Here is a 14,829-nt window from a genome sequence, read left to right as displayed (position 1 = left end):
GAGGATTATACACCATGATCAAGTGGGATTTATTCCTGGGATGAAAGGATGGTTCAATATACACAAACCGATAAATGTGATACTTGTGCCCTGTTGGTAGGAATGTAACAGTGTAAAGGTTCCTTCAAGAATTAAAAATAGATAATGTGTAATCATAAATGTAAAGGATCAATAGTCAAATCTAATGCATAATTATGTAAAGGAATAATACGAAGTTTTTAAAAGCTGGACTGCTGTTATAGGAGCAGACATGAATAGTAGATATTCTCTGTAATGAAGAAAATAATAATGTAAACCAATACAAGGATAGAGATTTTTATTCTATAAAATAAAAAGAATTAAAAATAGAAATACCGGGGTTTCCCTGGTGGCGCAGTGGTTGCGCGTCCGCCTGCCGGTGCAGGGGAACCGGGTTCGCGCCCCCCGCATACCACAAAAAAAAAAAAAAAAAAAAAAAAAAAAAAAAGAAATACCATATGATTCAGTAATTCCATTTCTATACAGCTAAAGGAAATGAAATCTCTGTCTTGAAGAGATGTTCACTGCAGCATTATTCACAATAGCCAAACTATGGAAACAAACTAAGTGTCCATTGATGGATGAGTGGATAAAGAAAATGTGGTGTATACATACAATGGAATATTATTCAGCCTTAAAAAGAAGGAAATCCTGCCATCTGTGATAACATGGATGAATTTGGAGGACATTATGCCAAGTGAAATAAGCCAGACAGAGAAAGACAAATATTGCATGCTACTACTTACATGTGGAATCTAAAAAGTCAAATTTATAAAAAAGAGAGTAGAATAGTGGTTGTCAGGGGCTGGGGGGAGGGGGAAACAGGGAGAGGCTGGTAAAAGGATACAAGCTCTCAGTTATAAGATGTTTACTTATAACATGGTAACTATAGTCGATAATACTGCCTTGTATAATTGAAATTTGCTGAGAGTAGAACTCGTGTGCTCTCACCAAAAAAAAAAAAAAGATAAATATGTGAGGTGACGGATGTGTTAACTTGATAGTGGGAATCCTTTCACACTGTATATCAAATTATCATGTTGTATACTTTAAATATATTTCAATTTGTTTGTCAATTATACCTCAATAAAGCTGGAAAAAAGAAATCAACAGGACATAAAGGCGTGCTTACAACTCAACAATAAAAAGACATATAGCCCAATTAAAAAATGGGCAAAGGATTTGAAAAGACTTTTCTCCAAGGAAGATACACAAATGGCCAATAAACAAATGAAAAGATGCTCCACATTACTAGTCATTAGGGAAATGTAAATGAAAACCACAACGTAATACTACTTTATACCCACTTAGGATGGCTATACTCAAAAAGCTGGACAATAACAAGTACTGGCAAGGATGATGTAGAGAAATTAGACCCCTGGTGGGAATGTAAAGTAAATGTAAAAGCACTCTGCAAAATGGTCGGACAGTTCCTTACACTGTTAAACATTGAGTTATTCTATTCCTGGATATATACCCAAGAGAATTGAAAACATATATCCAAACAGAACATGTACATTTATGTTCAAAGTAGCATTACTCATAATGGCCCCAAAGTGGAAACTACTGAAATATTCATCAATGGACAAATGCATAAACAAAAGGTGGTATATCCATCAATAGAATATTATTCAGGCATAAAAAAGAATGAAGTAATAACATGTTACAACATGGATGAACCTTGAAAAAATTATGCTAAGTGAAATAATTCAGACACAAAAGGACAGATATCATATGATTTCACTAACATGAGGTACCTAGAATCAGCAAATTCATAGATATAGGAAATACAATAGAGGTTATCAGGGGCTGGAGAGTAAGGGGAATGGAAAGTTATTGTTTAATGGGTACAAAGTTCTTGTTTGGGAGGATGAAAAGATTCTGAAAATGGATAGTGGTGATGGTTGCACAATACTGTGAATGTACCTCATGCCATTGAATTGTACGCTTTAAAATGGTTAAAATGGTAAATATTATGTTTTGTATATTTTACCACAATTAAAAGTTAAATGTACTCTAAAAAAGAAAAATTATACCACTACCATTTGTGGAACACAAATATTACTTTCCCTAAATAAAAGAAATTTACAACAATTCATACAATGAAAATACATTATTAAATTCTAGCTCTGATAAAGGCTCTGAACCTGAAGCCTTCCCTCTCTGAGGGGCAGGACATCAGAGTACTTAAGAGCATGGATTCTGAAGTTAGACCTGCAGGGTTTGAATCTCAGCTCTCTCCCTTTACCAGCTGGTGACCTTGGGGCACGTTACTTAACCTCTCTGTGCCTCAGTTTCCTCATATATTAAATGAGGATATGAGTAACACCTGCCTCATAGGATGACTGCAAGGACTGAGTTAGTACACGAAGTACTTAGAACAATGCCTGGAATGTGGTGAGGTGAGGTCAGCACCTGTAAGAGACATCTTACTGAATGCCATCCTAGCACCAAACCCATCCTTTATCCTTGCTGGATTCTTTACTTAAGACTGGACTCAGATTACCTTCTCCAGGAAGCCTTCCCTGATTCTCCCCTCCCCCTTAGGCTGAATTAGTGCCCTTCCCATCATCCCCACAGCATTCAGTGCATCTCTATGTTCCTGAAGGTACTGTTATATCTGATAATGTGTGTGTCTTCCACAGCTGAATGTGAGCTCCTTCAGGGCAGGGTTTGTGTCTTTCACCTCCCCATCCCCCATGCCCAGCACAGCCACGCACAGTGATAATGCTCAATAAATAGAGAACAAATGAATGAAGAAGAGGGGGAGGGAGGTCTGAGACATCGCGGTAACCCTGAGGGATCTGTGTACTGTTTTATCAAGGTTATGATATGCATATATGCATAACGTGTTATTCCAGTTTAGTGGAACACAGAGCTTTTCTCCATCTGATGATTAAGTATAATCCTTAGACTACTGTATACTTAACACTGGGCAGAGTGTTTAAGCTCAAGCAGAAGGTAGCAAGGTAAAACTTGGGATGGCTTCACTCTGTGCCTCTTTAGACTACTCTGGTTTCATCTCCTAGACTCAACACCTCAGAAAATCAGAAGCAGGCTCCAGCTTCCGGAAATCACATGTCTTTCTTCTCTTTGGCCCTCTTTCACTCAAGCTCAGCTGTCCCCTTTGGCCCCCCACCCTGGAGAAGCTCACCGAGGGGGCACACTCACCCAGGCAGACGGGTGGTTTGCCTGTCCAGCTGCCATCTGCTTTGCATGTGCGGTGCTCGGAGCCACCCTTGAGGGAGAAGCCCTCCTGGCAGGAATAGATGAGCGTGTAGCCCATGGAGGGCAAGTCCAGGGCCCCAACGTTGGCATGGGTCGGCATCTCCGGCTGCTTGCAGTGGTGGGCTGGATGACAGGGAAGACGCTGCTGGGAGACGAGGGTCTCCAGGAGGCCTCTCCACCACTTCCCTGTTCCTTGATGGACCACCCCCTTCCTTTCCCTTATGGGCCCCTTTCAGGTCCAGCATCCCCTCCCCAGCCCCAGCCCCACCCCTGCCTTGATGTCTATACGAGAGGCCAAGATGGAGATCGTGTGGATATTGGCTCAGTCAACCCTGGGGGAACCTAAACCTGCAGCAATTTTCCTGAGGGAAAAGGAGTAATTATGGTCAAAAGCCTGAAATCTTCCATCCTGAGGGCAGGCCTTGTAGTTGTTAGTATGTGCTGCCATGGGAAAGTTCTTTCTTTTTTGCGAAGGCATAGGAATTGCCTTCAAATATCAGAAAGGCTTCTGTGTGTAAATATCTTCTGTGGGGCTCCAAGGGGTAAGAAGTACAAAGAGACCAATACTGGTCCCAATGAGGAGTTGTGAGCTCTCTGTCATTCGGAGCACTCAAGCATCTCCTAGATGCCCAGCTGGGGGAGATTATGAGTTGCCAGGAGGAGTTGTCTGGGCTGTAGTTTGCACTCACAGACACAGTCGGGCGGGGTTCCGCTCCAGGTCAGGTTGGGGAGACAGGTCCTGGTGGTGGAGCCCTGGAGCAGGTAACCTTTCTGACAACGGAAGAGCACGGTGCTTCCAACCTGTGGCCGGGACGAAGTTCCCACAATCACCTTCCATCCAGCGACGCTTCACACCTGTCACGTGACTGCTTACTTTCCCACGACATTACTTCTACCCACCATCCTCTTTCTCTGCCCGATTAAATCTTATTTATCCCTTGAGGCAGCTTACATTATGCCTCTTCCACGAGGCCTCACCCAATTCCCTGGGCCAGATCAACACTCTCGTGGGATATATCATATTCTGCTGCGGGGGGCTGAGTGCCTGACCCGGAATCAGGAGACCCTGGGTTTGAGTTCTGGCATCTACATTTACTCACCGGATGCCAGGCTGCACGAAACTCTCTCCACCTTAGCCTTCCTGTGTAGAGTTGGATGAGCAGCCCTGCCACACTACACTGGAATGTTGTGACACTCAAATGTGAGGGTAGATTTGAAGGCATTTTATGAAATGTGAAGAACTGTGCAAAGTAGAATATTACTGTGTGTGTCCCTTCCCTCCATGAATCTAGAAATTCTTTTAGGACACGTCCCCTATAGAATCTGGAGCTATGCTTTGTAAAAAAATCTCTTGAGCAGGATTGCTACCCTCCCTGCATCCCTCCCTCTGCTCCACTAGCCCCTCACCGTCTGACGTGACATTCCCTGCAGCCACCGGCTCCATCTCTCCATCTCTAATCCATGTGGCACGATGCTGCCAGATCAGCTTCCTACACTGCAACTCGGATCACACTATTTCCCAGCTCAAAACACTCACGTGTCTCTATTACCTCTGGGAGCAAACTGAAACGCAAGGTGAAACCTAATTTCCGCTCCCTTCCTCCACGCCCATCACCTCGTTCAGCAAACGGTACTCCTATCCACCCAGTTGTGCAAGTCAAAAAATTCAAGTCATCCTTGATTCCTCCCTTTCCTTCAACCCCTCCATTCAATCCTTCAAGAAGTCTTCTTGGTTCTACCAACAAAATACCTCCCGACCCCTTCACATCTCTCCGTGTCCACTGTTGCTACTCCGGCTCAGTGCCACCCTCATCTTTCTCTCAAGATGCTGCAATAATGTCCTATTTGTCTAAGCGCTTCCATTCTTAACCCCTATTGTTCATCCTCTCCTCAGGGTCCTGAGTGATAGTTCAAATGATGGATCAGATTAAGTCACCTTCACATGGTTTCCTATGACATTTAGAATAAAATCCAAAATGCTTATCATGGTCTCAAGGCCCTATATGACCTGGTCCATGTCCTTCTCTTTTCAAAATTTATTATGTGATATTTGGTGCATAGAAAAGAATATACGGCACATATAGAGTCTGCCTGCCGATGCAGGGGAACCGGGTTTGCGCCCCGGTCTGGGAAGATCCCACATGCCGCAGAGCAGCTGGGCCCGTGAGCCATGGCTGTGCGTCCGGAGCCTGTGCTCCGCAACCGGAGAGGCCACACAGTGAGAGGCCCGCGTACCGCAAAAAAAAAAAAAAAAAAAAAAAAAAAAAAAAGACTGTTGTAAATATGTGTTATGTAAGCTTCGTGAAAAACACAAAGCATAACCTACAGTAGATATACAAAATATAAAGTGTAAGGAATCAAAACATTGCCCTTGTACCAAAGCCAGACAAGGACACTTCAAGAAAAGGAAATTCCAAGCCTGTATCCCTGATGAACATACACGCAAACATCCTCAAGAAAATATTAGCAAACCAAATGAACGGTACATTAAGAGGATTATACACCATGATCAAGTGGGATTTATTCCTGGGATGAAAGGATGGTTCAATATACACAAACCGATAAATGTGATACTTGTGCCCTGTTGGTAGGAATGTAACAGTGTAAAGGTTCCTAAAAATAGATAATGTGTAATCATAAATGTAAAGGATCAATAGTCAAATCTAATGCATAATTATGTAAAGGAATAATACGAAGTTTTTAAAAGCTGGACTGCTGTTATAGGAGCAGACATGAATAGTAGATATTCTCTGTAATGAAGAAAATAATAATGTAAACCAATACAAGGATAGAGATTTTTATTCTATAAAATAAAAAGAATTAAAAATAGAAATACCGGGGCGCAGAGGGAGGCCCGCATACCACAAAAAAAAAAAAAAAAAAAAAAAAAAAAAAGAAATACCATATGATTCAGTAATTCCATTTCTATACAGCTAAAGGAAATGAAATCTCTGTCTTGAAGAGATGTTCACTGCAGCATTATTCACAATAGCCAAACTATGGAAACAAACTAAGTGTCCATTGATGGATGAGTGGATAAAGAAAATGTGGTGTATACATACAATGGAATATTATTCAGCCTTAAAAAGAAGGAAATCCTGCCATCTGTGATAACATGGATGAATTTGGAGGACATTATGCCAAGTGAAATAAGCCAGACAGAGAAAGACAAATATTGCATGCTACTACTTACATGTGGAATCTAAAAAGTCAAATTTATAAAAAAGAGAGTAGAATAGTGGTTGTCAGGGGCTGGGGGGAGGGGGAAACAGGGAGAGGCTGGTAAAAGGATACAAGCTCTCAGTTATAAGATGTTTACTTATAACATGGTAACTATAGTCGATAATACTGCCTTGTATAATTGAAATTTGCTGAGAGTAGAACTCGTGTGCTCTCACCAAAAAAAAAAAAAAGATAAATATGTGAGGTGACGGATGTGTTAACTTGATAGTCGGAATCGTGTCACACTGTATATCAAATTATCATGTTGTATACTTTAAATATATTTCAATTTGTTTGTCAATTATACCTCAATAAAGCTGGAAAAAAGAAATCAACAGGACATAAAGGCGTGCTTACAACTCAACAATAAAAAGACATATAGCCCAATTAAAAAATGGGCAAAGGATTTGAAAAGACTTTTCTCCAAGGAAGATACACAAATGGCCAATAAACAAATGAAAAGATGCTCCACATTACTAGTCATTAGGGAAATGTAAATGAAAACCACAACGTAATACTACTTTATACCCACTTAGGATGGCTATACTCAAAAAGCTGGACAATAACAAGTACTGGCAAGGATGATGTAGAGAAATTAGACCCCTGGTGGGAATGTAAAGTAAATGTAAAAGCACTCTGCAAAATGGTCGGACAGTTCCTTACACTGTTAAACATTGAGTTATTCTATTCCTGGATATATACCCAAGAGAATTGAAAACATATATCCAAACAGAACATGTACATTTATGTTCAAAGTAGCATTACTCATAATGGCCCCAAAGTGGAAACTACTGAAATATTCATCAATGGACAAATGCATAAACAAAAGGTGGTATATCCATCAATAGAATATTATTCAGGCATAAAAAAGAATGAAGTAATAACATGTTACAACATGGATGAACCTTGAAAAAATTATGCTAAGTGAAATAATTCAGACACAAAAGGACAGATATCATATGATTTCACTAACATGAGGTACCTAGAATCAGCAAATTCATAGATATAGGAAATACAATAGAGGTTATCAGGGGCTGGAGAGTAAGGGGAATGGAAAGTTATTGTTTAATGGGTACAAAGTTCTTGTTTGGGAGGATGAAAAGATTCTGAAAATGGATAGTGGTGATGGTTGCACAATACTGTGAATGTACCTCATGCCATTGAATTGTACGCTTTAAAATGGTTAAAATGGTAAATATTATGTTTTGTATATTTTACCACAATTAAAAGTTAAATGTACTCTAAAAAAGAAAAATTATACCACTACCATTTGTGGAACACAAATATTACTTTCCCTAAATAAAAGAAATTTACAACAATTCATACAATGAAAATACATTATTAAATTCTAGCTCTGATAAAGGCTCTGAACCTGAAGCCTTCCCTCTCTGAGGGGCAGGACATCAGAGTACTTAAGAGCATGGATTCTGAAGTTAGACCTGCAGGGTTTGAATCTCAGCTCTCTCCCTTTACCAGCTGGTGACCTTGGGGCACGTTACTTAACCTCTCTGTGCCTCAGTTTCCTCATATATTAAATGAGGATATGAGTAACACCTGCCTCATAGGATGACTGCAAGGACTGAGTTAGTACACGAAGTACTTAGAACAATGCCTGGAATGTGGTGAGGTGAGGTCAGCACCTGTAAGAGACATCTTACTGAATGCCATCCTAGCACCAAACCCATCCTTTATCCTTGCTGGATTCTTTACTTAAGACTGGACTCAGATTACCTTCTCCAGGAAGCCTTCCCTGATTCTCCCCTCCCCCTTAGGCTGAATTAGTGCCCTTCCCATCATCCCCACAGCATTCAGTGCATCTCTATGTTCCTGAAGGTACTGTTATATCTGATAATGTGTGTGTCTTCCACAGCTGAATGTGAGCTCCTTCAGGGCAGGGTTTGTGTCTTTCACCTCCCCATCCCCCATGCCCAGCACAGCCACGCACAGTGATAATGCTCAATAAATAGAGAACAAATGAATGAAGAAGAGGGGGAGGGAGGTCTGAGACATCGCGGTAACCCTGAGGGATCTGTGTACTGTTTTATCAAGGTTATGATATGCATATATGCATAACGTGTTATTCCAGTTTAGTGGAACACAGAGCTTTTCTCCATCTGATGATTAAGTATAATCCTTAGACTACTGTATACTTAACACTGGGCAGAGTGTTTAAGCTCAAGCAGAAGGTAGCAAGGTAAAACTTGGGATGGCTTCACTCTGTGCCTCTTTAGACTACTCTGGTTTCATCTCCTAGACTCAACACCTCAGAAAATCAGAAGCAGGCTCCAGCTTCCGGAAATCACATGTCTTTCTTCTCTTTGGCCCTCTTTCACTCAAGCTCAGCTGTCCCCTTTGGCCCCCCACCCTGGAGAAGCTCACCGAGGGGGCACACTCACCCAGGCAGACGGGTGGTTTGCCTGTCCAGCTGCCATCTGCTTTGCATGTGCGGTGCTCGGAGCCACCCTTGAGGGAGAAGCCCTCCTGGCAGGAATAGATGAGCGTGTAGCCCATGGAGGGCAAGTCCAGGGCCCCAACATTGGCATGGGTCGGCATCTCCGGCTGCTTGCAGTGGTGGGCTGGATGACAGGGAAGACGCTGCTGGGAGACGAGGGTCTCCAGGAGGCCTCTCCACCACTTCCCTGTTCCTTGATGGACCACCCCCTTCCTTTCCCTTATGGGCCCCTTTCAGGTCCAGCATCCCCTCCCCAGCCCCAGCCCCACCCCTGCCTTGATGTCTATACGAGAGGCCAAGATGGAGATCGTGTGGATATTGGCTCAGTCAACCCTGGGGGAACCTAAACCTGCAGCAATTTTCCTGAGGGAAAAGGAGTAATTATGGTCAAAAGCCTGAAATCTTCCATCCTGAGGGCAGGCCTTGTAGTTGTTAGTATGTGCTGCCATGGGAAAGTTCTTTCTTTTTTGCGAAGGCATAGGAATTGCCTTCAAATATCAGAAAGGCTTCTGTGTGTAAATATCTTCTGTGGGGCTCCAAGGGGTAAGAAGTACAAAGAGACCAATACTGGTCCCAATGAGGAGTTGTGAGCTCTCTGTCATTCGGAGCACTCAAGCATCTCCTAGATGCCCAGCTGGGGGAGATTATGAGTTGCCAGGAGGAGTTGTCTGGGCTGTAGTTTGCACTCACAGACACAGTCGGGCGGGGTTCCGCTCCAGGTCAGGTTGGGGAGACAGGTCCTGGTGGTGGAGCCCTGGAGCAGGTAACCTTTCTGACAACGGAAGAGCACGGTGCTTCCAACCTGTGGCCGGGACGAAGTTCCCACAATCACCTTCCATCCAGCGACGCTTCACACCTGTCACGTGACTGCTTACTTTCCCACGACATTACTTCTACCCACCATCCTCTTTCTCTGCCCGATTAAATCTTATTTATCCCTTGAGGCAGCTTACATTATGCCTCTTCCACGAGGCCTCACCCAATTCCCTGGGCCAGATCAACACTCTCGTGGGATATATCATATTCTGCTGCGGGGGGCTGAGTGCCTGACCCGGAATCAGGAGACCCTGGGTTTGAGTTCTGGCATCTACATTTACTCACCGGATGCCAGGCTGCACGAAACTCTCTCCACCTTAGCCTTCCTGTGTAGAGTTGGATGAGCAGCCCTGCCACACTACACTGGAATGTTGTGACACTCAAATGTGAGGGTAGATTTGAAGGCATTTTATGAAATGTGAAGAACTGTGCAAAGTAGAATATTACTGTGTGTGTCCCTTCCCTCCATGAATCTAGAAATTCTTTTAGGACACGTCCCCTATAGAATCTGGAGCTATGCTTTGTAAAAAAATCTCTTGAGCAGGATTGCTACCCTCCCTGCATCCCTCCCTCTGCTCCACTAGCCCCTCACCGTCTGACGTGACATTCCCTGCAGCCACCGGCTCCATCTCTCCATCTCTAATCCATGTGGCACGATGCTGCCAGATCAGCTTCCTACACTGCAACTCGGATCACACTATTTCCCAGCTCAAAACACTCACGTGTCTCTATTACCTCTGGGAGCAAACTGAAACGCAAGGTGAAACCTAATTTCCGCTCCCTTCCTCCACGCCCATCACCTCGTTCAGCAAACGGTACTCCTATCCACCCAGTTGTGCAAGTCAAAAAATTCAAGTCATCCTTGATTCCTCCCTTTCCTTCAACCCCTCCATTCAATCCTTCAAGAAGTCTTCTTGGTTCTACCAACAAAATACCTCCCGACCCCTTCACATCTCTCCGTGTCCACTGTTGCTACTCCGGCTCAGTGCCACCCTCATCTTTCTCTCAAGATGCTGCAATAATGTCCTATTTGTCTAAGCGCTTCCATTCTTAACCCCTATTGTTCATCCTCTCCTCAGGGTCCTGAGTGATAGTTCAAATGATGGATCAGATTAAGTCACCTTCACATGGTTTCCTATGACATTTAGAATAAAATCCAAAATGCTTATCATGGTCTCAAGGCCCTATATGACCTGGTCCATGTCCTTCTCTTTTCAAAATTTATTATGTGATATTTGGTGCATAGAAAAGAATATACGGCACATATACAGACGTGAATCATCATAATAAAATGGACACCTTAAGTGGAGCCCACCACTCAACCTAAGGGTTAGAACATCATTGACATGTTTGTCATCTGCGTGCTCCTTCCCTGCCCTGTTCCGCAGCTCCCCTCGGTGAAAACCAGTCTCTTGAATTTTGTGTCTTTCATTTCCTTGCTTAGTTAAAAAATAATTCTATCACATATGCCTACATATATCTCTAAACAATATAAATTTTTCTTGGTTTTAATCTTTCTAGAAATAGTATCCTACCACTTTTGACGTTCAATACTATGTTTCTAACAGTCATCCATGTTGTGTGGAGCTATAGTTCCTTAATTGTCACTGCTGTGTGATGAACCATCCTGAGACGACACCAGGATTCTTCTCATTTCTTGGTAACACATACGAGAGCGTCTCTGGGGTTGCTTACTCTGGGTCATAGGATGTGTGAATATTTAACTTCACAAGGCAGTGCCAGGTGGTTTTCAAACCCAGCCTAGCTCTTCGGCTTCATGTCCTTCTCCTCTCTCTTAATGTTCCCGACCCGCTGGCTGGCCAGCTTCCTAGTTCTGCAACCTGCCAAGTTCCCTGCCTGAGAGCTCCTCTGCCCTGGCCGTTGCCTCTGCTGGGAAGGCCCACCCAGCTCTGCACAGGGCTGGCGCTTCCCACCATGGGCGCCACAGTTCAAGTTTAGGAGGCCTCTTCCCTCACTCCGCTTCCTAAAGCAGCACCCTCCCCACTCGTCACACCCTTTTATATTATGCCATGTGCAGTGCCTATCGCTCACAGAAGTGATCTTGTTTATTTATTGTCACCAGCCAGGGAACTCCCGTAGAGCAGGCACTTGGCCTGTCTTGTTCCCACTGTACTCCTAGCGCCTAGAATAGTTCACGGCAGTAAATATTTGATAAATCCCATTGCTAGGTACGATCCCAACCCGCCAGTTCCGGCCTAGTCCCTGATATCCCCTGGGCACACTGGGGGCCCCAGCTCATGGTCCTGCCTTGAACACGCCCGTACTTTCCTGCTTCCTTCTGTTCAGAGGGTCCCATCCAGGCTGTCCACATGCTTTCCTTTTGAAGCGCATTCTCAGATGTGTCCCTGGGGCCTGTATCCTGCTGGGACAGGCCCACTGGGCAGGAGACTGTCTCCCATGTGGCACCTGCTGGCTCCCGCCACCCTGTCTGAGCCCCGTAGGGTATGGGTGCCCTGGGGACAGAAGGTCCATCTGTCTCTCTCATTTCTGTCCCTGGCCCAGTCACAAGGGGCTGCTGGGAAGTGCCCGTGGAGCTACACGTGAGTCTGTTCTTCTGCATCAGCTTCTCGGGTTGGTGTCAACGCCTGCCTGTTTCTGAGGGGGCGTGCTGTGCAGCCTGGCTTGAAGAAGCAGGCTGCTTTCTCTCTCCAGCTTCCAAGGTCTCATGCCCCCTAGTGCTGTCCTGAGGAAGGCCCCTGGGTCCTCTGAGACTGATGACAGTGACAAGAAGGGAAGGAGGCAGAAAGGCCCAATCTCGGTTGACCTCATTACCTGGTAGCCCTGGGAATTGTTCTGTATCCCAAACTGTGGCACGCCAGGGTCCGCACATGTGGTCAGCGTGGGGTCTGGATTGCAAACCAGAGAAACAGACCATGGTCAGGGAAGCTTTCATCGCCCCTGCTCACTCTGAGAAACAGATGCGGGATAGAGGATGGAATCACGACCCGACTTCCCTGCCCTTGGGAATCTCCCCCCGAGTCATGCCCCGGCTGACGGTGACTCCCGGCAGCACATGAGCTCTGGCTACTTCACCTCCTGTTCTAAGTAGCTTAGAGGAGTGCTCGCCCCTTTTTGCAGATGAGACCGATGAAGACAGGGAAGAAAATTCATCATCTCGGGCCCCACCAGCTGGGACACTGTGCTCCCAGTTACCTCTCACCTATGCAGCTGGGCTGGGTGCCACTCCACGTCCCATCTGACTGGCAGAACCTCCGTGGAGAGCCCACCAGCACCAGAGGGGGCTGGCAGGAGAAGGAGACAGAAGACCTGTAGGAGAAGCCTCGGTCCTCTCTCCTGCCACGGGCCGGGACGCCAGGATCTCCGCAGAACACAGCTGGGAAGACGAGGGAGAAGGGCAGGTCCAAGCTGCTTTCTAGAACTCAGTCTGCTCGCCCCCCTGAACCCCCACCCAGCCTTTGGTCCTTGTACTGCTTTCCTCTTGGTTCCACTTGAACTCTGGCTGTGGGGCAGCCCTGGGTCAATGGTTACACCTGCCTCAGCACTGCTGTGTGTCTCCTCTCCTTTCCACATTCAAATGCTTATTAATAACCATATCCATGTAATAGAGTAACATTACAGGAAGTCTAGAACATGGAGAAAAAATAAACTATCATCGTACTACCCAAAACATTGTTTTCACTTCTGTGCTCACTCCCTTCTAGTGTTTGTTCAGTTGTATGGAAACTTGTGCGTGGCTGCAAACCTGATGTCCAGGCGCTGTCACCCTTGCTTTGTTCACTTGATATTCTGTACACATTTCCCGTGATTTATGGTATCATTATCACTTATTGGCTATGTAAATTTGCAATGAGATGGTGTAACATGATTATCATAACCCTCACATTAGGCATTTTCTATTATTGTAAAGTTACTTATGGCTTTTCTTTAACTTGTATTATTTTCTTAGGGGAATTCTCTAGGAGTGAACTTACTATCCTTAAGGGTTTGAGTGTGTTCGCAGCTCTTGAGGCGTATTGACAAATGTCTTTCCACGGACTGTGTATTTACCCTGCAGTGAGCAGTATCTGAGTGTGCCCATTTCATTCGGATCAGCAGACAGTATCTTTAAAAATTGACTGTGGAAGGCCAAGTTCCCCAAGACATCACTTCAAGCATGAGGAACCTTCTTTATGCTATGGTGTGTGTGTGTGTGTCTTTACATAGAGTCATGAGGTTCACAATCAGATGCGAAATCAAATGGAAGCCTGGCCCTGGAAGCTGCGGAGTCTGGACGGAGCAATCAGAAGTCAGTTAAAGGCTGAGCCAATTGGAAGTCACCACACCCAGGAAGAGGCAACTCAAAGAATAAGAAATACGAGTGGATGACAAAGAGCAGCTCAGTTTGGCTAAGAAGCAATGTGATGCCAATTAAAACAATGAGATATCTTTTAAACTCCTCAGGCCGGTAAATATTAAGAATATTGGCAAAATCAACTGTTAATGAGGGTGTGAGTCAAGAAATCGTCTCATCAACTGCTGGTGGGAGTGTAAACTGGGACACCGTTTCTAGATGCATCAAAATGTATAGCGTGCACACCAGTTGGCCCAGCATCCTCACTCCTAGGACTTCAACACAGGCATAAAGAAATGCTATTTTCGAGGCTATATATTGCAGAACTGCTTCTAACGTGATTAAATTGGAGAAACCCAACTTCATCACCAGTAGGAGAAGATTAAACCAGTTGTGGCATATATAACAAGGGAATTCTTTAAAGCCATTAAAAATGATGATGTATAGATTAGTATGTATTGCTAGAGCAAGGGGCTGATGGCCTGTGAATGAATACAAGTTGTGAAGAGCATGATTCAATACCATTTACAGAAAATTGCATACATACTGCTATACATGCAGAAATGCACAATGATTGTGTGGAAGTAAGACAAGCCTAACTATGGCTGTCTTTGGGAAGGAGGGTTCAGTGAGGGTTCATTCTTCTTTGTATTTTTGGATATAGTACAGTTTTGGTTTTTTTTTTTTAACAATAACCATAATTCATTGTTAAAAAGCAATTCAGGGGCTTCCCTGGTGGCGCAGTGGTTGCGCGTCCGCCTGCCGATGCAGGGGAACCGGG

The 14,829-nt window shown here is 44.4% G+C and overlaps 1 protein-coding gene across 1 annotated transcript in view; it reads right to left on the bottom strand.

The window, feature by feature from the left end:
* The window catches only part of CSMD2 (CUB and Sushi multiple domains 2), a 653,863-nt gene that overhangs the window by 11,361 nt on the left and 627,673 nt on the right, over positions 1–14,829 (bottom strand). Inside the window, 4 exon segments of the mRNA XM_055082266.1 lie at positions 8,865–9,044; positions 9,611–9,722; positions 12,530–12,603; positions 12,918–13,091. Coding sequence (XP_054938241.1) covers positions 8,865–9,044; positions 9,611–9,722; positions 12,530–12,603; positions 12,918–13,091 — 540 coding nt within the window.

This window comes from Physeter macrocephalus, chromosome 3 (genome assembly GCF_002837175.3).
Source record: "Physeter macrocephalus isolate SW-GA chromosome 3, ASM283717v5, whole genome shotgun sequence".
Taxonomy (NCBI): Eukaryota; Metazoa; Chordata; class Mammalia; order Artiodactyla; family Physeteridae; genus Physeter; species Physeter macrocephalus.
This window is presented reverse-complemented; position numbering and strand designations above follow the sequence as displayed.